The sequence below is a fragment of the Macaca mulatta genome, chromosome 16 (assembly GCF_049350105.2).
Source record: "Macaca mulatta isolate MMU2019108-1 chromosome 16, T2T-MMU8v2.0, whole genome shotgun sequence".
NCBI classification, from domain to species: Eukaryota; Metazoa; Chordata; class Mammalia; order Primates; family Cercopithecidae; genus Macaca; species Macaca mulatta.
In genome coordinates, this window is record NC_133421.1 from 76,481,087 (window position 1) to 76,502,628 (window position 21,542).

The following is a 21,542-nucleotide window of genomic DNA, read 5'->3' on the forward strand; positions in this document are numbered from 1 at the left end:
GGACCTCGACCTCAGCCGGTGTCCAGGCTCTTGATATTGCCACGGGAAGGAATTCAAGGATGAGTCAGAAAATAGTGAAAATACGGAGATTCATTGCAAAGTGAACAGTATACACTTGAGAAAGGGAAAGGCAGGCGCACTCCAGAGAGAGTTACTTGCAAGGGGGTTTGGGGCCTGCTACCTTTATGGGTTTCTTTAAGGGGTGGAAGATTCCTGAAGATTCCTGGGGAAAGGTGGAGATTTCTCAGAAACGTGGTGCCACCCGTTTTTACACTAAACATTGGTGTTCCTGGAATGGTCATGGCACTGGTAGGTAGAGGATTGAGGATGTTAATGAGCGGACAATAGGTCCCAGGCGAAACTGGGTCAAATCCAGCACCATGTGGGGTCCAATTGGTCTTAGCCAGCTTGGCCCACATCCTGATTTTTAGGGTCTCGTGGGCCCCTAGCTTATGCAATTATTTCAACTTTTTTTTTTTTTGCTAGTCCCGTGAAACTGCTACCTGGAATTTTCTATTCTGCTACCACCCTGTATTATTCCTGTCTCAGTTTCCTTGAAGAAATAGCAGTTGCGCTGGGACCTGAAGGAGTGGGAGAGGTCAGCCAGGCTAGGGGTGGAGGAGAAACGGGAGGCCAGGGAGGGCTGGGTCTTCAGGAAGACAGAGGAGGTGCTGACCGGAGGTCTGGAGGTCAAGCCTCGCGCTGCATCTGATCCTCAGCCCTGGCGCCCCTGCCCACCTGGAAGTCCTATATGGTTCCTTGTCCCCCTGCCCTCAGGCATCCCCCGCCCCCAGTGACATAGCCGCTTGGATATCCACTGGCTGTCTCCCTCAACCCCAGCATTGATTAGACCCAGATTGCAAGTGGGACTTGCTCAAAGCCAGGCCCAGACCGCTGAGGTTGCCATACCGTGCAGTTTCCTACCGTAAAAGAACTGCTTTCAAAAAGTCAGCATTGGATGACTCTGTGTCCTTTGGCAGCAAGGCCTGCAGGTGGCAGCGTGGAGATGGCTCAGGAAGTGTGTGCTGTAGTGGAAACAGAAGTGCTGCTCTTGATGGGAGCGAGGGTGTGAAGATGCTGGGCCTGCTCTGATCTCAGGGCTGGCTTGGGCTGGGGAGAAATCCATTCTGACCCTCTGGGCCAGGCCACTGAGAAGCCAGCTCTCTGATATAGATGTGGTCAGCCTGCCCTGGACCCCACACCCCGTCTGTCTCCTTCCCAACCAGCTGCCTGCTCTGCCAACCTCCAGAAACTCAGCTCTGCTTCCGGCTGAAAAGAATCTGCCCAGGCAGAGCAGGAAGCCTGTGGCATCCTCTGCCCAGCTCCACCTTGTGGGAGCAGGTGTCTCCTTTGTGGATGCTCCTCTCAAACCTGGTGATTGATTTGAGACCCGAAGCCAAGGTCATATTGCAAATAAGTTCAGAAGTAATTGAATGTAAAAATGTTTTTTCAGCCTTTAGCCTGACTGTGGGGAATGTCTCATGCTTATAACCAGACTGAGATCATAACATGAAACTCACAAGGCCGTCGTTAGGTTATGTCTGCATCGAGGCGGTAGATGGCAGTGTGTGTAAAAAGCCCCCCTGCGTATCTGGAGGCTCATCACTGCATCAGCCCACATCCCCTGACTGTGGTGGTGAAGTGTCAAAGGAGGAAGGCGGAATGACTGGGAATGTCAAAGGAGTCCAGCATAGCTGGGTAGAACCACGTGCTACAGTTGGAAGCGGGGCATTTGTTGGTAGTATGAATAGCAACTTCACCCAGGTGAAAGTGGTTTTCCCCTGTTTCAAGCACCTCAGATCAGCAAGTCAGTGTTTGGGTGTTTTCAGATGTTATTGTGAATCCTGAGAAAATACAATTAATCTGTGCCTCTTTCTGATAACTTTTTTCTTATTCTAAGTCAGAAGAGCAGAGCAGGGTGGTATGGTCGGTATTCTCATCTCAAATTTGCACTTCCTATCTATTCTTTTAAATTTAGGCACAGCCAGTGAGGTGCGGTGGCTCACACCTGTAATCCCAGCACTTTGGGAGGCCAAGGCGGATGGATCAGGAGTTTGAAACCAGCCTGGCCAACACAGCAAAACCCCATCTCTACTAAAAATACAAAAAAATTAGCTTGGCTTGGTGGTGCGCACCTGTAATCCCAGCTACTCAGGAGGCTGAGGCAGGAGAATCACTTGAACCCAGGAGGCAGAGGTTGCAGTAAGCTGAGGTCGCACCACTGCACTCCAGCCTGGACAACAAGAGCGAAACTCCGTCTCAAAAAATTAAAAATAAAAAATTAAATTAGGACACAGCCAAGGAAGTTTCTCAACTTAGAATCATTGCTGGGGCCAGTGTTTAGAGGACTGGGTTGGCCCTGCCAAAGTGGGCAGGCCAGTGTGTGTAGCATCGCAATTCATGTTTTATCTTTATGGGCCTTCTACGTTTCCAGTGGCCCCAAAGTCACAGGTGTCTAGAAGCAAACATGTCAGGGCCATCTCTCCCTCGTGTTTTAATGTCTCTGGTCTGGTCAAATGGGAGCATTCGACTCATCAAAGCATGTATGCAAGCCCTGAGACTTGATCCCTGAACGAGTGAGTTATTTTATTTTATTTTTTTTTGAGACTGAGTCTCACTCTGTAGCCCAGGTTGGAGTACAGTGGCACAATCTCGCCCACTGCTACCTCTGCCTCCCAGGTCCCGATTCAAGCAATTCTCCTGCCTCAGCCTCCCGAGTAGCTAGGATTACAGGCACGTGCCACCATGTCCAGCTAATTTTTGTGTTTTTTTAGTAGAGATGGGATTTCACCATGTTGGCCAAGCTGGTCTTGAACTCCTGACCTCATGATCCACCCTCCTCGGCCTCCCAAAGTGCTGGGATTACAGGCGTGAGCCAGCCACCGTACCTGGCCACGAGCAAGTTATTCTTATCAGAGAAAAGCATCACCCAACAGCACAGCATCTGATAAGCACATTTGGGCTTCAGTTCTGTATTTGTTCAACTAGAGAGCTGAGTGCATGTCCTATGCCGAGTACTGTTAGGGTTGGGAATCTAGACACAGCTGGCTGTCACAGGGTGAACCCCAAAATTGGGGTTCAGCCTAAGAGGCCACATAGGTTCTTGGCTTTGGGCAGGAGGGAATTCAAGAGCAAGCCTACAGAGTAAAGTGAAAGCAGAGGAGTAACAGGGTGGCTACTCCATAGGAAGACCAGCCCTGAAGGCTGCTGGTTGGCTATTTTTGTGGTTATTTCTTGATCAAATGCTAAACGAGGGGTGGATTATTCATCAGTTTTCTGGGAAAGGGGCAGGGAATTCCTGGAACTGAGGATTCCCCTTTCACACCATGTAGGGTAACTTCCACATGTTGCCATGACATTTGTAAACTGTCTTGGTGCCAGCGGGCATTTCCTACAGCATGCCAATGTGTTATAATTAGCATATGCCGAGCAGCCAGGAGACCTGACGTTGCTTTCATTGCCTTGTTGGTTTTGGCGGGTTTTGACTGGCTTCTTCACCACATACTGTTCTATTAGGGGTTCTTTGTGACCTGTATCTTGTGAAACCAGTCCTGCTGAATTCCTGTGTCAGCAGGGTCTCCTCTGGCAAATGCAGAGGCTCCCCAGGAGAGCACAAGGGGGCTCAATCAGTATGTGTAGGAGGAAGGCATGGTGATGCTCCAGGAGGGACAATGGATGACTCCTCGGAAGCCTTCTCTGCTGCTGGTCCATAGTAAAGCCCCTTGAGTGCCTTCCTTACCTCCTTCACCATCATCTTGGTAACCACCAAGGTGTTGACTTGAGTGAGTTCCTGGCAAGAGCTCCAGAGCTCAGGTCTGCTGCACTAGGGAGGGAGGTGCACCCTTCCATTAAGAATGGGCTGGACGTGGTGGCTCACACCTGTAATCCCAACACTTTGGGAAGCTGAGGTGGGCACATCACCTGAGGTTGGGAGTTTGAGACCAGGCTGCCCAACATGGCGAAACCCCCGTCTCTACTAAAAATACAAAAAAATTAGCCAGGCGTGTTGGCGACTCCCAGCTACTCAAGAGGCTGAGGCAGGAGAATCGCTTGAACCTGGGAGGCAGAGGTTGCAGTGAGCCGAGATCATGCCACTGCACTGTGCTCCAGCCTGAGCAACAAGAGCACAACTCCATGTCAAAAAAAATATATATATATATCCAAGGCAAGAATCATTGCCCTAGGGCTCAGGGATACGGCTGTGGAGGTCTAGCCAGGGGCCAGGGTCCTGGACCTGCCAGCAGCCAAGGCTTCTTATAACCAGCTCCTCCCCATAAGGCAGATGTTCAAAATTCAGAGTCTTGTGCTGGGAGACTCAGCCCACTCCAGGCTTCTCCAGGGCTCCTTCGGCGACAGTGAGACTTCCCGTGGGTTTACTTAACTTCTTTTTTCTGCTGAGCCCTTTTTACCTTTTGCCTTTGACATGGACTCTGAGGCCCTGGTGAGAGTCGTGAGGGCAAGGCTCCCGCTAGAGCTTCTAAAAACTCCTTTGGTAGCTCACCCGCCAGGCAGTGACCAGATATTCTTCAGGCACAAAGGGTGCCTTGCACTTATTTTTATTTTTATTTTTTTTGAGACAGAGTCTTGCTCTGTCTCCCAGCCTGGAGTGCAATGGTGCAATCTCAGCTCACTGCAACCTCCACCCCCCTGGTTCAAGCAGTTCTCCTGCCTCAGCCTCCCAAGTAGCTGGGATTACAGGCACGCACCACCATGCCCAGCTGATTTTTGTATTTTTGGTAGAGATGGGGTTTCACCATGTTGGCCAGGCTGGTCTCAAACCCCAGACCTCAGGTGATCCACCTGCCTTGGCCTCCCAAAGTGCTGGGATCTCTTCTTATGCACATCACCATGTCTTTTTGTGAGTTCAACTCTTGATTTAAAGAAAAAAAAAAAAAAAAAACCCAACCCCTGTTCTTACTGTGCATTTGAAAATAGCAATGAATCATCCGAATGGCTTTGCCATTTTAAGCAGTTCCTCTCCAGAGAACATTTTCCTCCCTTTTGGTGTGGGTACAAGTTTTCCTTTATGCAGATTAATTTTAAATTGGAAAATCTACAAATACGAAAAGCATGCGTACACAGTTTATTTCCTTTATTATGTTAATGGACCCGAAGCACTGTTTTTCCCAAGAAGTCAACTTTTACATACTAGAATTACAACCAACCAGCCCTACACGGATCCCCACGCATCAGTTCTAGGCTGACTCTGTAAAGAGTTGTCTCTTGATAGGGAGAGCAGTTTTCTGCTACTTTGCAGACTTTCCCCGTAGGGTGAGTATAGCTACTGATATCTGAACAGATACTTGATCCTCACCCTTAGTTCCTTTTCTCACCCCATCCCACCTCCAAGCAAACATCAAACTCAGTTACAACGCGGTGGTTTCTGTCACTCTTTCCCCAGAAAAACGACCCACACATTTCCCATTTGTGCTTGTTATTTAGAAAGCCAAGCTTGGCCCTGCTGGCAACAAAGTCATCAGTCCCTCTGAAGACAGGAAACAGCCTTCCAACAACCTGGACCGAGTGAAACTCACCGACTTCAATTTCCTCATGGTGCTGGGGAAGGGGAGTTTTGGAAAGGTAAGAGGACAGTCATCTGCAAATGGGAGGGGCTTCTGTAGAGAATGTCGAATCAATTTTGTTCTCCCCGCGGTTTCCAGAACAGCACATTAGATTTCCCTGTGATTCGAAGTCAGGAGATCGAGACCATCCTGGCTAATATGGTGAAACCCTGTCTCTACTAAAAATACAAAAAATTAGCCAGGTGTGGTGGCAGGCACCTGTAGTCCCAGCTACTTGGGAGACTGAGACCGGAGAATGGCGTGAACCTGGGAGGCAGAGCTTGCAGTGAGCCGAGATTGCGCCAGTGCACTCCAGCCTGGGAGACAGAGCGAGACTCCGTCTCAAAAAAAGATTTCCCCATGATTTGTACAGTTGTCCAGAAGACCACCAGGATGGCGAAATGGTAGAAAGGAGAGGTTTATTGGTGATATCAGTTTGCAAACCCAGAAAAGAAAGTCTGTGGTGTGAAATGAAGGTGCCCTCTCTTTGACGAGAGAAAGGCCAGGTTGGGTTTTATGCCTCACAGGGTCCATGTTACATAGTAGAGTCACCCATATTCAACAGGTTTGGGGGAAAAGCTATACATATCTGTGAGGGAAGCCTAGCACAGGTACAACGGATGAACATATATGTAACATGCATCTCATGTTCACTTTGATGTGGGGACTTAGCATTAAAATGAGGTGGAATTTGCCTAGGCACGGTGGCTCATGCCTGTAATCCCAGCACTTTGGGAGGCCAAGGCAGGCGGACCACTTGAGGTCAGGAGTTTAAGACCAGCCTGGCCAAAATGGTGAAAGCCTGTCTCTACTAAAAATGCAAAAATTAGCTGGACATAGTGGTGTGCACCTGTGATCCCAGCTACTCGGGAAGCTGAGGCAGGAGAATCACTGGAACCTGGGAGGTGGAGGTTGCAGTGAGCCAAGATTATGCCACCGCACTCCAGCCTGGGCAACAGAGGGAGACTCCATCTCAAAAAAAAAATTTAAGGGCTGGGCGCAGTGGCTCACGCCTGTAATCCCAGCACTTTAGGAGGCTGAGACGGGAGATCACGAGGTCAGGAGATCAAGAGCATCCTGGCTAACACGGTGAAACCCCATCTCTACTAAAAATACAACAAATTAGCTGGGCGTGTTGGCAGGGCCTATAGTCCCAGCTACTCGGGAGGCTGAGGCAGAAGAATGGCGTGAACCTGGGAGGCGGAGCTTGCAGTGAGCTGAGATCGTGCCACTGCACTCCAGCCTGGGGTACAGAGCGAGACTCTGTCTCAAAAAAAAAAAAAAAAAAAATTTAAAAAGGTGGAATTTGGCTTTTTAGATCAAAAGGTGAACCACAGGACACAAAAACAGTTTGTGTGCAGGCTCTGCAAGCTGCTGAAACTGGCTTAAGGCCTGCAGATGCATCATAGAAAAGAATGTTTATAAGGCCAGTCCTCTGTCCAGTCTGAGTCATAGTGATCTGGGTTGTCAATCAGAGTTAGGAGGAGCCTAGTAGCTCCTACTACTGAGGAGTTTAGCAAGAGTGGTTTATCTTGTAGCTGTAGGGATTTAGAAATTTGCCATGCCAGCTGGGCCCTGAACCCTCACAACCCATAGATAACTGTTTCCTTAACTTTAGTGTTATCAGAAAGGGGTCCTGATCCAGACCCCAAGAGGAAGATTCTTGGACCTCAAGCAAGAAAGAATTCAGAGCGAGTCCATAGAATAAAGCGAAAGTCAGTTTGTCAGAGAAGTAAAGAAATTAAAGAACAGCTACTCCACAGGCAAAGCAGCAGCATGGGCTGCTTCACTGAGTATACTTATAGGTATTTCTTGATCATATGCTAAACAAGGGTTTTATTATTCATGAGTTTTCTGGGAAAGGGGCGGGCAATTCCCAGAACTGAGGGTTCCTCCATCTTTTAGACTATATAAGGTAACTTCCGGGCATTGCCATGGCATTTGTAAACTGCCAGGGCGCAGGTGGGAGTGTCTTTTCGCATGCTAATAATGCATATAATGAGCAGTGAGGGTAGCCAGAGGTTATTTTCATTGCCATCTTGGATTTGGTGCATTTTGGCCCGTTTCTTTACTGCATCCTGTTTTATCAGCAGGGTCTTTCTGACCTGTGTCTTGTGATACCAGCCCTGCTGACCTCCTATCTCATCCTGAGACTAAGAATGCCTGACCTCCTGGGGATGCGGCCCAGCAGATCTCAGCCTTATTTTTCCCATCCCTTATTCAAGATGGAGTCGCTCTGGTTCAAACGCCTCTGACATTAGGGTCCATCTTAGTTGATAAAGAGGCATCTGTTTGGTCTCTCGGATCAGAGTGCACAGTCCTCACCTGGTTTCTACTTCCTTAAAAACAACTGCATCCAAAAAGCTATAGTGGGTTCACTGTGTGTTACTATTTCTCAGTGTTCGGAACAGAGGGGATGCTCAGAAATGCTGGTTGATGAATAGTTTTCACAACTAAAAATTAAACGTGAACTTGTAGTAAACAAATACAATCATAAGAGATCCTGGCATGGGGTCTTAAGCAATTTGCCTGCGTCTCCAGTTGGTTTCTGTGACCCCACATTTCTTGATAGACCCAGGAACTGACTTCAAGCCTAGGCTCTTGACTTGTGGGATTATAAATGTCAGTCCGTTTTCACTCTAAGGATACTCCTGAAAAATGGGCATGATTCCAGACTAATCCTGATACAGAATGTTGAGTATTCATTTTCGCAGCCAAAACAGTGCCATCATGCGGCAGCGTCCTATACCATTTACAAATCTTGGCAACGTTGAAGTTACGCAAATGCTGAAGGGACTGAATTTGTAGTGATGTGTAGAATTTCCAAATTTGCACATGAAGTTTAATATTATTATATCCCTCATTGACAGAGGTGCACAAACTGTCACTGAGCCATCACCTGGCCTGGTTCCTTCCCTCCACCCCCAAGATGTGTGCTTACAAGTGTTCAGGTTGTTCTTGACGTGTTCTCAGGTGATGCTTGCCGACAGGAAGGGCACAGAAGAACTGTATGCAATCAAAATCCTGAAGAAGGATGTGGTGATTCAGGACGACGACGTGGAGTGCACCATGGTAGAAAAACGAGTCTTGGCCCTGCTTGACAAACCCCCGTTCTTGACGCAGCTGCACTCCTGCTTCCAGACAGTGGTAAGGACCCTGGGGTGTACTTCTGTGATGCAGCACCCAGCTCTCAGGGCTGTGCCTCAGCCCAGAGCTTCTTAGCATCCTTGTTCCTTTGGAGAAGGCTGGAGAATGGTGTGATGTGATGTCAAGCAGAGGTGACTGGGGACCACCTCCCACCTCTCTCTGGTAGATACGGGGCATGCCTTTTTTGTGGTGTCCTCTGCTTGGCATTCATGTCATTTAATTCAGCAAACATTTCTTTCTCTCTTTTCTTTGTTTTGAGACAGGATCTTGCTCTCTTGCTCAGGCTAGAGTGCAGTGGCGCAGTCACAGCCCACTGCAGTCTCAACTTCCCAGGCTTAGGCGATCCTCCTGCCTCAGCCTGCCAAGTTATTGGGACCGCAGATGTACACCACCACACTCAGCTAATTTTTGTATTTTTAGTAGAGACAGGGTTTTGCCATGTTGCCCAGGCTGGTCTTGAACTCCTGAGCTCAAGCAATCCCCGTACGTTGGCCTCCTGAAGTGCTGGGATTACAGGTGTGAGTCACTGCGCCTCGCCTTAATTCAGCAAACATTTCCATGAAAGGTTTTCTTCATGCCTGGTACTGTGCTAAGACTTGGGGATACAAAAACAAAAAAATACTCACGGTCTTGGCTTTTTTTTTTTGTAATGGACTCTCACTCTGTTGCCCAGGCTGGAGTGCAGTGGTGCGATCTCTGCTCACTGCATCCTCCACCTCCCAGGCTCAAGTGATTCTCCTGCCTCAGCCTCTCCGGTAGCTGGGATTACAGGCTCGCGCCACCACGCCCGGCTCATTTTTGTATTTTTAGTAGAGACAGGGTTTCACCATGTTGGCCAGGCCGGTCTTGAACTTCTGACCTCAGGTGATCCGCCCGCCTCAGCCTCCCAAAGTGTTGGAATTACAGGCATGAGCCACCTCACCTGGCCATAGTCTTGGCTTTTTAAAACCACTGGTTCAGCTGCCAAACGTGGCATTGGAGCATAAGGAGATTTGATTTTGTAAGAGACCATGTTCTTGTTCAGTGGCACACAACAGGGACTGGCAAACTGTGGTCTGTTCTCTATGGCCCTTGAGTTTAGGAAAGGTCATGACAAGGAAATCCAAAGAGTCATATATCGTGACATTCAAATGTCAGCATCCGTAAACAGCGGTTTTGGGACATCGCCACACTCCTTCCTGTATCTGTCATCTACAGCTGCTTTTGAACCATGAAGGCAGTGTTGAGTCGCACAAGAGACCTCACAGCCTAAAGTATTAACCTACGTACTGTCTGGCCCTTTATGGAAAAAGTTTGCTGAGCTCTGTCATAAAGTAAAACTAAATAGAGGACAAAAAAGAACATTCCAGAGCACTCATCAGTCCGTTGCAGGGTTTGCAAGTGGCCTGCAAGAAACAGAGATGTTTAGATGGCACCATAGTGAGATGTTGCCAGAGCCGGTCTTTCCACTCCTCAGAGGCTGTCCATTTTAAATATGACTCCATAATCAGTAGCTATAATTGATGCGATTATTACTATTTTCAACTGCCCATTGATCAGAGATCGACTTTCTGCCTTATGCCTCTTTGAAAACTCTTGGGAGAAGCCTCTTGGTGCTTTTGGGTTTTAGAATCTCAAAATGGCTTTGCAGCCACACGGAGCCTCTGGGTGTGCAGCAGCGGCTGTGGAGTCCGGCACCGGCCACTACGTGTCAGCCTAGCGCTGGCGGCTCGATGAGCTTCCTGCTCCCAGTCGTTCCCACTGACTCTGAATCAAGTCACACCAGGGAGAGATGAGAGAGCAGCATGCTCGGAAGAGACAACCGCAGCTCTGAATCCCAGCCCAGAGCCTGTAACCCTGGTTACCCTGATTAAGCTCTGGAAAGCTACAAAACAAAGACATGAAGATGAAATTAAAGTTCATAACAGGAAAACTAGAGATTGGGGCTCCCAGGGCTGCTTCCTGGCTATTAGCACAGCTTCATCATTTTTTTCTCCCTGTGTAGCACCTTAATGTTTAATAGCCTCTATGAAATGGGGATGTTTTCTAGCAGAGAGCAGAGGTCATTATTTCACTGTTAAACCCCTCCGTCTCCCTGTCTGTCGCAGCATGATGTCCTCATGAATATGCAGATTTATTTGGGTCTATGATACATGCCAATCATGGGGCCAACACTTAACCTACCAGTGACAGAGAAAATAGAAAAACAGTGTTGGGGCATATTTCAGATGCAAAAGAACATTTGATTAGCCTCTCCATTTAGAGCCCCCTGTCCCATGTCCAGTATCATTGAGCATGTGTAATCCTAAGCCTAAGAGATGTGATTTCAGGAATATTCATTTAAACACAATACTACATTAGTATGGCACGCCTCCCAGACACCGCAAACCAGGCTTTAAACATTTGGACCATGGAGAAGCACTAGTTAAAATGAAATAATTGCCTTATGTGGATTCCTCACACCATCCCTTACTTAGAAATTTATTATATGGATAGGAAAATAGGGAAGAATGTTTGAGGCCATTACTATAATAGAGAGCATATGTAATAGGAAGGCACAGACACGTTGATGGAGAGCCATTATTTCAGGGTTATGTAATGACTTTATACTTCCCAAGGCCCTCATGCAGTAGGGTTTATTACTTATTCTTTCTTTGGAAAAAACGTTAAAGAGCTCTAAACTAAGCAGATCTGCCCGTGCAGTCCCCATTTAACTAATGAGAAAGCAAAACACAACCTGTGAAGAGTAAAGGAAGCCGCTTGGCTGGGGAGGAGCCCTGCTCACATGTTGAACCTTGGTCTGCAGGATCGGCTGTACTTCGTCATGGAATATGTCAACGGTGGGGACCTCATGTACCACATTCAGCAAGTAGGAAAATTTAAGGAACCACAAGCAGTGTGAGTATTATTTTTAAAGTTCCTTAATTTGAGCAACCAAGTTCTACCAACTGGAAACTTTCTTTTTTTTTTTTTTTTTTCCTTGAGATGGAGGTCTCACTCTGTCACCCAGGCTGGAGTGCAGTGGCGCAACCTCGGCCCACTGTATCCTTCGCCTCCCGGGCTCAGGTGATTCTCCCACCTCAGCCTCCTGAGTACTGGGACTACAGGTGTGCACCACCACACCTGGCTAAATTTCTGTGTTTTTGGTAGAGATGGGGTTTCACCATCTTGCCCAGGCTGGTCCCGAACTCCTGAGCTCAAGCTGTCTACCCACCTCGGCCTCCCAGAGTGCTGGGATTGCAGGCATGAGTGAGCCACCATGCCCAGCTTCAACTGGGAACTTCTGCTGGATGAAATGGGAAAGTGGGATTCTGCCCAGTTTTAGGTTGAATAAACCTAAACATGGGAGGCGGGGGCAGATACACTGGTAGGATCCATCTAAGATGATTCCTAAGGAGCAGTTTATTCTATTTCCAATATTTCCAATAAACTGGAGATGGTGCCATGTCCCCTCATCACCCAGGTCCACCCTCATTGACGGAGTCATTCTTATCTATTGAACAAATGGTTATCACACACCTGCTCTGCACCAGGCACTGGGGGTATGAAAGGAACGAGGTGCTCCCTTTCCGGAGGGAGTTCACCCTCCGCCCTGGAGTCGGAAAAGTCACCCAACAATTAGTAGTGCGTTGCTGTAACTTTAGAGACTGGCACAGGATACCACACACGCCCCTAAAAATCAGGGGGAGAGGGAAGTGTGTCCCCAGGCAATGCCTAGCTCAGGTGGGGGAAGAGCCTTCCAGGAAGAGGTGTGAGCAGAGGCAGAAGCAAGTCCAGGGAAGCAGCCTTGCAGCTCTTCAGGTGTGGGAGATGCTCTGAGATTATTTGAGGGTGGGGGAGTTGGGGGGAGCCTGGTAGGTGGGGCTCCGGGTGAAGAGCCTGGTAAGGAGCCTGGCTGCGGAGGGTGGAAGAGGGAAGGCGCTGCAGTGGGGCTTGCACCGTCAGATTCAGTTTTTGCAGAGCTCTCTGTCTGGGGGAAGAAGGAAGCATGAATGGGAATGTAGAGGCTGGTGCAGGCGCTGGTGGGACCCTTTATAGATGAGAAGGAATGGGGCTGTAGTTAGGGGGGCTTGACCTTGGAGCCAAAGAGGAATAAGTGTCTTTGAAAAACATCCTGGAGGAAGAAAAGCAGAACTTACTATGGAGGAGAGAAGAGAGAAACCTCTTCCAGTGAGACCCCATTTTAGGCTTGGGCGGGGGCAGCCACCAAGGAGGAGGTGGTTTGGGGGTAGATTCATGAGCTCAGTTAAGAACGTTTTATTGGAATGCACCTTGCATGACGGGATGCGGGAGTTGGCAGCACGGGAGGAAGACGTGGCCTCCAGGTGAAGATGAGAGATTCATCTGAGGGGTGTGGGGAGCTGGGACTTTGGTGCTGGAAACATCATCTCACCTCTCAGGGGCCGGGAAGTCTCAGGAAACACCAGCGGAGTAAGCCTAAACAAAGGGCGAGTTTAGTTCCCCAGTGAGGAGGCCTCATGGGCATGTACCCTGATGAATGAAGTCAGCAACTGTTAATAGGATTCTGGCTGCTGTGCCATCTAAGAGATACATTGGAAGAATTTTTGGCCTGCGAGGGATTATCCACCCTAGGGAAGATTAACTGAAGGCAGAATAGGGAAATCTTTGGTTGCAAGCTTTAAAAGTGTGAAGGGAGATTTTTCTGCCCTGATTGTTCCTTTTCAGTTTTCAGAAATGCCTGTCCTTTTCTTCTGTCTTATGTTGTGGTTATAAAGCCTTAAAATACTCAGATTGTAAAATAAAGCCTGGTCACACAGGACTACAAACAGCAGATAGCACAGAGTCACCCTATGTTATGAAGTAATGTAAAGGTGTCTGGTCCAATATCCTTTCATTATATTATTTGTGTTGCAGAAAAGTTTAGAAAAGCATGAAAAATAATGTAAAGATCACCTGTAGTAATCCCATCTCTTCACCCTCCCCCTTCCTGTACTCTTCTAGCCTTCAGAGGTGGCCCCTCGTTAAGGGTTTGGTCTTGTCATTAGAGATTTTATTTTCTCTGCTAGTGTAGACACATGTGCCTACTTTGAGCCTTCTGCATGTGATATTTGCACAGGCACAGTCTTGTGGCTTCTTGGACTTCAGAGACTCCTGAATGCTATGCAGATTTTTAAATATTCGCCCCCTTGTAATCTGAGTTTCAGCTATTAACCTATTAACAATTTTGAAGTGATGGTAGTTACTGCTTTTTATTATGAATTATTTAAAAGAGTAAACTCAGATATGAATCATGATGTGTGTCTCATTTATTCCAACACTTGGAAGGAATGAAAACACCAGCTAAAGAGTTCATCACCCACTATACTTTGCCTTCCAGGGAGTAATTGTGTTATACTTTCAAACACCAGTGTATTCTGTCAGTGAATAGGAAAATGGAAATTTTCTCTACTCTGCCATACTCCTGACATAGAATAGTCTAACTGGTATCCATTCTTTAAATGATTGTATTAGAAATTACTCTGCAGGCAATAAGCTACTTGTCCACCTTCCCCATACGAAAATAAGAAGCCGGCCTCATTGGTTTTATTAGCTGTCTCATTCACGGATGAACTGGAGGACGAAGTGATGGAAGGAGGACCAGGGGTTGGAAGAACACGTGAAGGCGATGCTGGTCTCTGAAAGCCTCTGGGTCCAACATTCTTTTCTCTCTTTGATGCTTGAACTTGAGAATGAAAAGTATATAGGCATCTAAAGAAGCAAGCGAGAAACCTGAAGCCTGTTTTCTTTTGCAGATTCTATGCGGCAGAGATTTCCATCGGATTGTTCTTTCTTCATAAAAGAGGAATCATTTATAGGTGTGTATTGAAGCCCTCCTACCAGCAGCTCAGCAGAGAGGTTAGCAGGGCTTCTGTGGGCATGTCACTCTGGAATGGCGACTTAAGACACAGAGTTGATAACCCCCCAGGAGGAACAGAGACCTGCTGGGACCCACCTTCCTCCTCACCCTGGAGGCAAATCAGAGCCACCTTCTGATTTCTAGACCTCAAAGATTTTATATCTTGTTTCTACTTTTTCCACAAGAAAACACATTTTTCTCTCCATTGACAGCTCCTTCCACTGCCTTGTCCTTGGAATGGAGGTCAGGGAGCAATGGAAACTGAATTCCTGTTACAGATGTTCAGCAGAAGGAGAACACGGGGAACTGGGGAGAGGCAAGGAAAGAAATCTATTGAATTAAATTCTTCCTGTTAGTAGCTGCGCTGAAAGTCTGGTGCCAAAGAAGGAAGAATTTCTTCCAGTATTAATTGAAGCATAATTAGAAGGATATATGGCACAGGCAGAATGGAAGGGACATGTGTATGACCCAGTGAGGTGGTTCTAAACCCGTGATTTTGCAAACCTGGTTGTGTGTCAGACCCCCTGTGTGGGACATGAATAAATCAAATGATTGAGATTTCCCCAGATGTGCTCAATTGGACTCTCCAGAATCACAGACACAGGCAAGATTGGGAATCACTAGTCCAGTCGTTTAGTCATCCATTCAGTATGCATTTAAGCACCTGCCATAGCCCAGGCACAATATTAGTCTCTGAAGATATCAACACACAGTAACTCCTGATACTGCTCTCCGGGGACTTATAGTGAATATTGCCATTGAGCTGACAGGTATTCAAATATCCTTCTATTTCACCAGTTCCAAAGCAAACCATGTTATGTCATGGGAAGGACTCTGATTTAACCTGGTTCCTTGCAGGGATCTGAAGTTAGATAACGTCATGTTGGATTCAGAAGGACATATCAAAATTGCTGACTTTGGGATGTGCAAGGAACATATGATGGATGGAGTCACGACCAGGACCTTCTGTGGGACTCCAGATTACATCGCCCCAGAGGTAGGAACTCCGGTGCTCGTCTTCTAGACCGGGACTCCCAAGCTGTAAACACAGCCCTCTCATGGGATATGGGGTCACTGGCGAATCATGAAGTCATTGCATGGTCATGACCACTAAATGGATAAACTGGACAAAATAGACTAAAATAGAGGAAAGAGGAGAGCCCATTGCACATAGTAAGGTTGTGTCTTGCTTCCTGGAACTATTATTTGCTCCATGTGAACCAGTTGCTTGGGAAATTGCATTTCTTACATGGTCATGGTCAAAATCATTTAAGAAACACTGTTGGCCAGGCGTGGTGGCTCACGCCTATAATCCCAGCACTTTGGGAGGCCGAGGTGGGTGGATCATGAGGTCAGTAGTGCAAGACCAGCCTGGCCAACATGGTGAAACCCTGTCTCTACTAAAAATACAAAAAATTAGCTGGGCATGGTGGTGCATGCCTGTAATCCTAGCTACTTAGGAGGCTGAGGCAGGAGAATTGCTTGAACCCAGGAGGTGGAGGTTGCAGTGAGCTGAGATCACGCCATTGCACTGCATTGCATAGCGAGACTCTGTCCCCCTAGCCCTTCCCCCGCAAAAGAAAACGCTATTGAGTGGAGGGAATTGATTGTGAAAATACTCTGCGTGAAAAGCGGGGTGAGAAGGTGGTTGCAGTGATGGCGTTTTAGCAGCATCATAGTGATGACTGTTCTAAACTGCATGTTGTCTGGTCTAGGAAGAACGTATCAGTGTGGTTCTAAGCAAAATGGTTCCGGGACTTGTATCTTGACAGCAGCCGCCGGGCTGCTCTGCTTTTGTTACAACACTTACTGAGGATTTTTTTTTCCTGTTTTATGAAACATCCCACATGCCAATGATAGAATGGGTTGTCACTGTAAAGCCAACTTTCCATCCACACACGGTCCTGTGGATGCCACAGTTTCTTCCCATCTGAACCCCAGCATGGTGGAGACCAACGCATCCAAAGCTGAGCCGGCTTCAGCTCTTCATACAGCTCTCAGATGAGCTGCTGGCAGCCGGTCTCACATGTATTCAACAGATTACCCCATACATTTATCTCAGAGACAGTAGGGACAGTGAAAAAGGCACCCACAAGCTCAGAAGTCAGACCAGTGTGAGCTTCAATCTGGAATCAGTTATTTACAGGCTGTGGGGACGCGGGTGAGTTACTTAACGTCTCTGAACCCCGTTTCTTCAGCAGCACGTTGGGGATAATATCCTCCTTGTAGAATTGCTGTGTGGATCAAAGTGCCTAATACAACATTTTGCATCTGGTAGACGCTCCATAGTCATTGTTCCAAAAGGGAAGCTGCTTTTTATTCCTTTGTGAAGACCTTTTACTTTTATGATATTTCAAGACTGTGGACACATAGACTTCATTTAGAAATTTAAATTCTGAATCGCATGGCTAGGGGTGATATGTGATCTTACTGGATAACTTACTGGGATTTTCCCCTAAAAGAACTCCCTTGTTAGCACTTCCAGACACGAGGTGAAATTAAATAGTCTTATTTTTCAGATATGAATAGACAGGGTACTGTTAGAAATACAACCTCTTGATGTAGTATTTATTCCAAAGGCTGTTACTAGATGACAGGTATTAAGCAGGCTGTGATTATGAGACATTCAGGCTTCATTTAACAATTCAGCAGAGGCTGTAAAAGCTTAGTAATGGGGAATGGCAGCATTTTTAGGAATAAAGGTGACATTGAACCTCATCTCTATGAAGACCGGGTCTCCCCTGTTCCGACAAATAACTCCTTGTGTTCAGTAACACCTCAGCTGTCTCATAACACCAGGAGCAACAGTGTCCGGCAGAGATGAAATTTTCCGTGTCATTAAGGTTGGTCCGTTTGAGTGTCTTGTCTTTTTTCATTGTCGCGTTTCGGTATCATTCACGGTATGAGTTCCTATTGCCACTGTAACAGATAACCACAAACTCAACGGTTTAAAATAACTCAGATTTATGTTGTAGTTCTGGAGATCAGAGTCCAAAATCGGCCTCACTGGGCTGAAGTCAAACCGTGGGCAGGGTTGGTTTCCTCTGGAAGCTTTAGGGGAGAACCTGTTGCCATCCATGCCTTTTTCATTTTGGAGAGGCCACCTGCATTCCTTGGCTCATGGTGCCTTCTTTTCCTCCTCCATGCAATGTAGCATCTTCCCATCTCTGTCTTTTCCGACTACAACCCTCCAGCCTTCCTCTTCTCCTACAAGGATCTTTGGGATTATATGGGGCCCACTTGGATAATCCAGGATCATCTCCCTAGCTCAAGATCCTTCACTTACCTCTGCAAAATCCTTTTTACTGCATAAAGGTAATATATTCACAGGTTCCAGGGATGAGAATGTGGACATCTGTAGGGGAGAGGGGACTTAGTCTATCACACTCGTTATGTGTTGGAGAACCTTCTCACCGTCCTCAACAGGGACACCTAAACACGCTTCTGGCATCTCTTGGTAACTTCAGGCATCTTCGTACACAGAGAATACTCTGCTCTCACTCTAGATACTTTCACATCTGAAGCCTTCATTCCCCTCCTTACATCTACTGTTCAAGCAATAATAGAGGAAGTAACTACCTTCTGTTGTCTACCGTGTGCCAGGCACATGATAAACCTTCTCTTGGCTGGGCGCAGTGGCTCACTCCTATAATGCCAGTGCTTTGGGAGGCCGAGGCAGATGGATGAATTGAGGTGGAAGTTCGAGACCAGCCTGGCCAACATAGTGAAACCCCGTCTCTACTAAAAACTACAAAAATTAGCTGGGCGTGATGGCGGGCACCTGTAATCCCAGCTGCCCAGGAGGCTGAGGCAGGAGAATCGCTTGAACCTGGGAGGCGGAGGTTTCAGTGAACTGAGATTGTGCCACTGCACTCCAGCCTGGGCAACAGAGTGAGACTCCGTTTCAAAATAAATAAATAAATAAAATAAACTTTCTCTCATTTAATCCTCATGACAAGCCCCACAGGGAGGTAGCATCAGACCTGTGTTTCAAATGAGGTGACAGAGGTGGTTAGTAACGTGTCTAAGGCCATGTTACTGAGAAATGCCAGAATTAGGCTTCGATCGCAAGCCCAGGTCACCTCCAAACCTTTGCACTGCTCACTACACTAAACTGCTGGAAACTTTGAGTGAGTCACATGTCCAGACAGCACTCTGCGTGCTTTCTGTCTTTAAGCATGGTGCCACAAGGGATACAAAAATACATCAGATGGCCCTTGCCCTCCAAGTGCTTTCAGTTTATAAGAAGTGACATCATACTGACCAGCAGGAACAAAAATCTATATGTGGATTCCAGTCGGCTTTCATTGAAAACATCAGGCACCACTGCTTTGGAAAATCAATCAATAATCACTTTAGGTTGTTTCACCTTTTTTGTTGGCGTGTGTGTGTGTGTGTGTGATGGAGTCTTGCTCTATTGCCCAGGCTGGAGTGCAGTGGCGTGATCTCAGCTCACGGCAACCTCCACCTCCCAGGTCAAGCGATTCTCCTGCCTCAGCTTCCTGAGTAGCTGGGATTACAGGCACCAAGCCTGGCTAATTTTTGTATTTTTAGTAGAAACAGCGTTTCACCATGTTGGCCAGGCTGGTCTTGAACTCCTGACCTCAGGTGATCTACCCGCCTCGGCTTCCCAAAGTGCTGGGATTATGGGTGTGAGCTACCCCACCTGGCGTGTTTGTTTGTTTGTTTGTTTGTTTGTTTTGTTTTGTTTTGTTTTGTTTTAGAGCCTCACTCTGTTGCCCAGGCTGGAGTGCCACAGCTCACTGCAGCCTCAACCTCCTGGGCTCAGGGCATCCTCCTGCCTCAGTCCCTGGGTTGCTGGTATTACAGGTGTGTGCCACCACCTGTGCCTAGCCTGTTCCAGCTTTGGCTAGCATTTTTTCCTCCTAAGTGTTCAGTTATTTGTCGTATTTGGCCACACGGATACTTACAGTATAAAGATCAAATAGGTTCAAGGTTTCAGAATGTGTGGAAAGGTTAAAATAATCCTGTCCTCTGTGCAAATACTCCTGTCAGGCAGAGACAAAATCATTATCTCACATGGCATTTTCCTTAATAGGCAAAGCAGAGGCTTAAGTATTTATGGCTATTTGTTCAAAAACCTTGAAATCGATTAATACTGTAGCATCTCCCGAGCCAGCGAAGCCAAACTGAGGTGGAAAACGTCACTGACAGATGAGAGTTTGAAGTTGAAATGGACACCCACAGAAGGAGCACTCATCAGAAAATGATTCCTAAAGCTGACAGAGGGTCTTCTTCGCTTTGACATAGAAAGACTACTTCGGGGTGAATGAGAGTCCTTGAGCAGGCCGAGCAAAGGCTTGATTGGGATTTCATCCGTCTCTGAAAGTTAGTTATTTTGGACGTGTGAGATCCAGTCACAAGTCAAGTAGCTCCCAGCAGCCAAGAATCAGACTCCAGACACTAGCATTGCGCACGCTCTCCTGGAAGAAAGAGAAGCAGCAGGAAGAGTGTCTGCTGCTGGCCTGTGTCCCGAGAACCCCCTGCTGCAGTGAGAGCAAAGCTTTTCATTTTATTTCTTTTATATAATTTTGTTCTATTAATTTTATTTTTTTTTTAAAGACAGAGTTTCAGCCGGGCGCGGTGGCTCACACTTTGGGAGGCCGAGGCGGGCGGATCACGAGGTCAGGAGATCGAGACCATCCTGGCTAACATGGTGAAACCCCCATCTCTACTAAAAATACAAAAAATTAATCAGATGTGGTGGCGGGCGCCTGTAGTCCCAGCTACTCGGGAGGCTGAGGCAGGAGAATGGTGTGAACCCGGGAGGCGGAGCTTGCAGTGAGCTGAGATAGTGCCACTGCACTCCAGCCTGAGCAACAGAGCAGGACTCTGCCTAAAAAAAAAAAAAAAAAAAAAAACAAAGACAGAGTTTCGCTCTGTCGTCCAGGCTGGAGTGCAGTGGCAATCATAGCTTCCTGCAGTCTCAATCTTCTGGGCTCAAGTGATCCTTCCACCTCAGCGTCTTGAGTAACTGGGACTACGAGCATGTGCCACCATGCCTGCTAATTTTAGAAAATTCTTTGTAGGGACAGGGGTCTCACTGTATTGTCCAGGCTGGTCTCAATTTCCTGGGCTCAGGCAGTCCTCCTGCCTTGGCCTCCCAAAGTGCTAGAATTACAGGCCTGAGCCACTGTGCCTGGCGCTGAAGTGAAGCTTTTTCAAACGTGCCACGTAGAGTCTTCCTCACAGCATTGCTATGGCGGCTGCTACGTTAGACCACACACAAAGGACATCACGCCTGATGCACTGACTGCTCTGCACCAACCCCCCCGAGCACTTCTGACTTGCCACATTTCATGCATGAGGAGAAGTTCAGTGACTTGCCCAAGGTCACACAGCTGGTAAGAGCAAAGATGGGATTTGGATCCGAGACGTTCTGACAGGAGCACATACATTCTTTCTACCTGTTGCATTGTCTCCAGAGATACGGGAGAAAAAGCAGGTAAAACTGAGCGCTCAGTTCGGGCCATGTTTTCTTGGCCGCTCACTCATCACAACGGGAATCAGGGACCTGAATCATCAGAGATGCAGTGAGTGACGCTGAATTGCATTCCGGCTGTTAACCCCAGGGAGATCCCTTAGAAACCAAGGGTGATCCAGCCACACGTAAGCCCCTCCCCAGCACATGGGCATTGATCTGTTGGCATGTTTAGGGTGCCCCCTGAGTGCTGGGTGCTGTTCCATGCCTGGGGGTGCTGGGCCAGAAAGAGGAGCCCAGAGGAGAGCTGATCTGTTGGCATGTTCAGGGTGCCCCCTGAGTGCTGGGTGCTGTCCATGCCTGGGGGTGCCGGGCCAGAAAGAGGAGCCCAGAGGAGAGCTGGGAGGAGGGCCTTGGGGCTGGAGGCAGCTGGAAATCAGTGACTGCAGCCCAGGAGGGCAGTGGATTTCAAGAGGTGGAGAGGGCAGTATTCTCGGCAGTAACAGATGGTGCCTCCAACACCGCTGAAATTTCCGGGGAAGAAGCTTGCAGACAT

The 21,542-nt window shown here is 47.6% G+C and overlaps 1 protein-coding gene across 4 annotated transcripts in view; it reads left to right on the forward strand.

The window, feature by feature from the left end:
• Window positions 1–21,542, forward strand: part of PRKCA (protein kinase C alpha) — a 529,459-nt gene that overhangs the window by 438,105 nt on the left and 69,812 nt on the right. For all 4 annotated transcript variants that reach the window (XM_077969623.1, XM_077969624.1, XM_015120147.3 and 1 more), the window contains 5 exon segments: window positions 5,443–5,580; window positions 8,535–8,708; window positions 11,494–11,585; window positions 14,441–14,503; window positions 15,403–15,541. In XM_077969623.1, coding sequence (XP_077825749.1) covers window positions 5,443–5,580; window positions 8,535–8,708; window positions 11,494–11,585; window positions 14,441–14,503; window positions 15,403–15,541 — 606 coding nt within the window.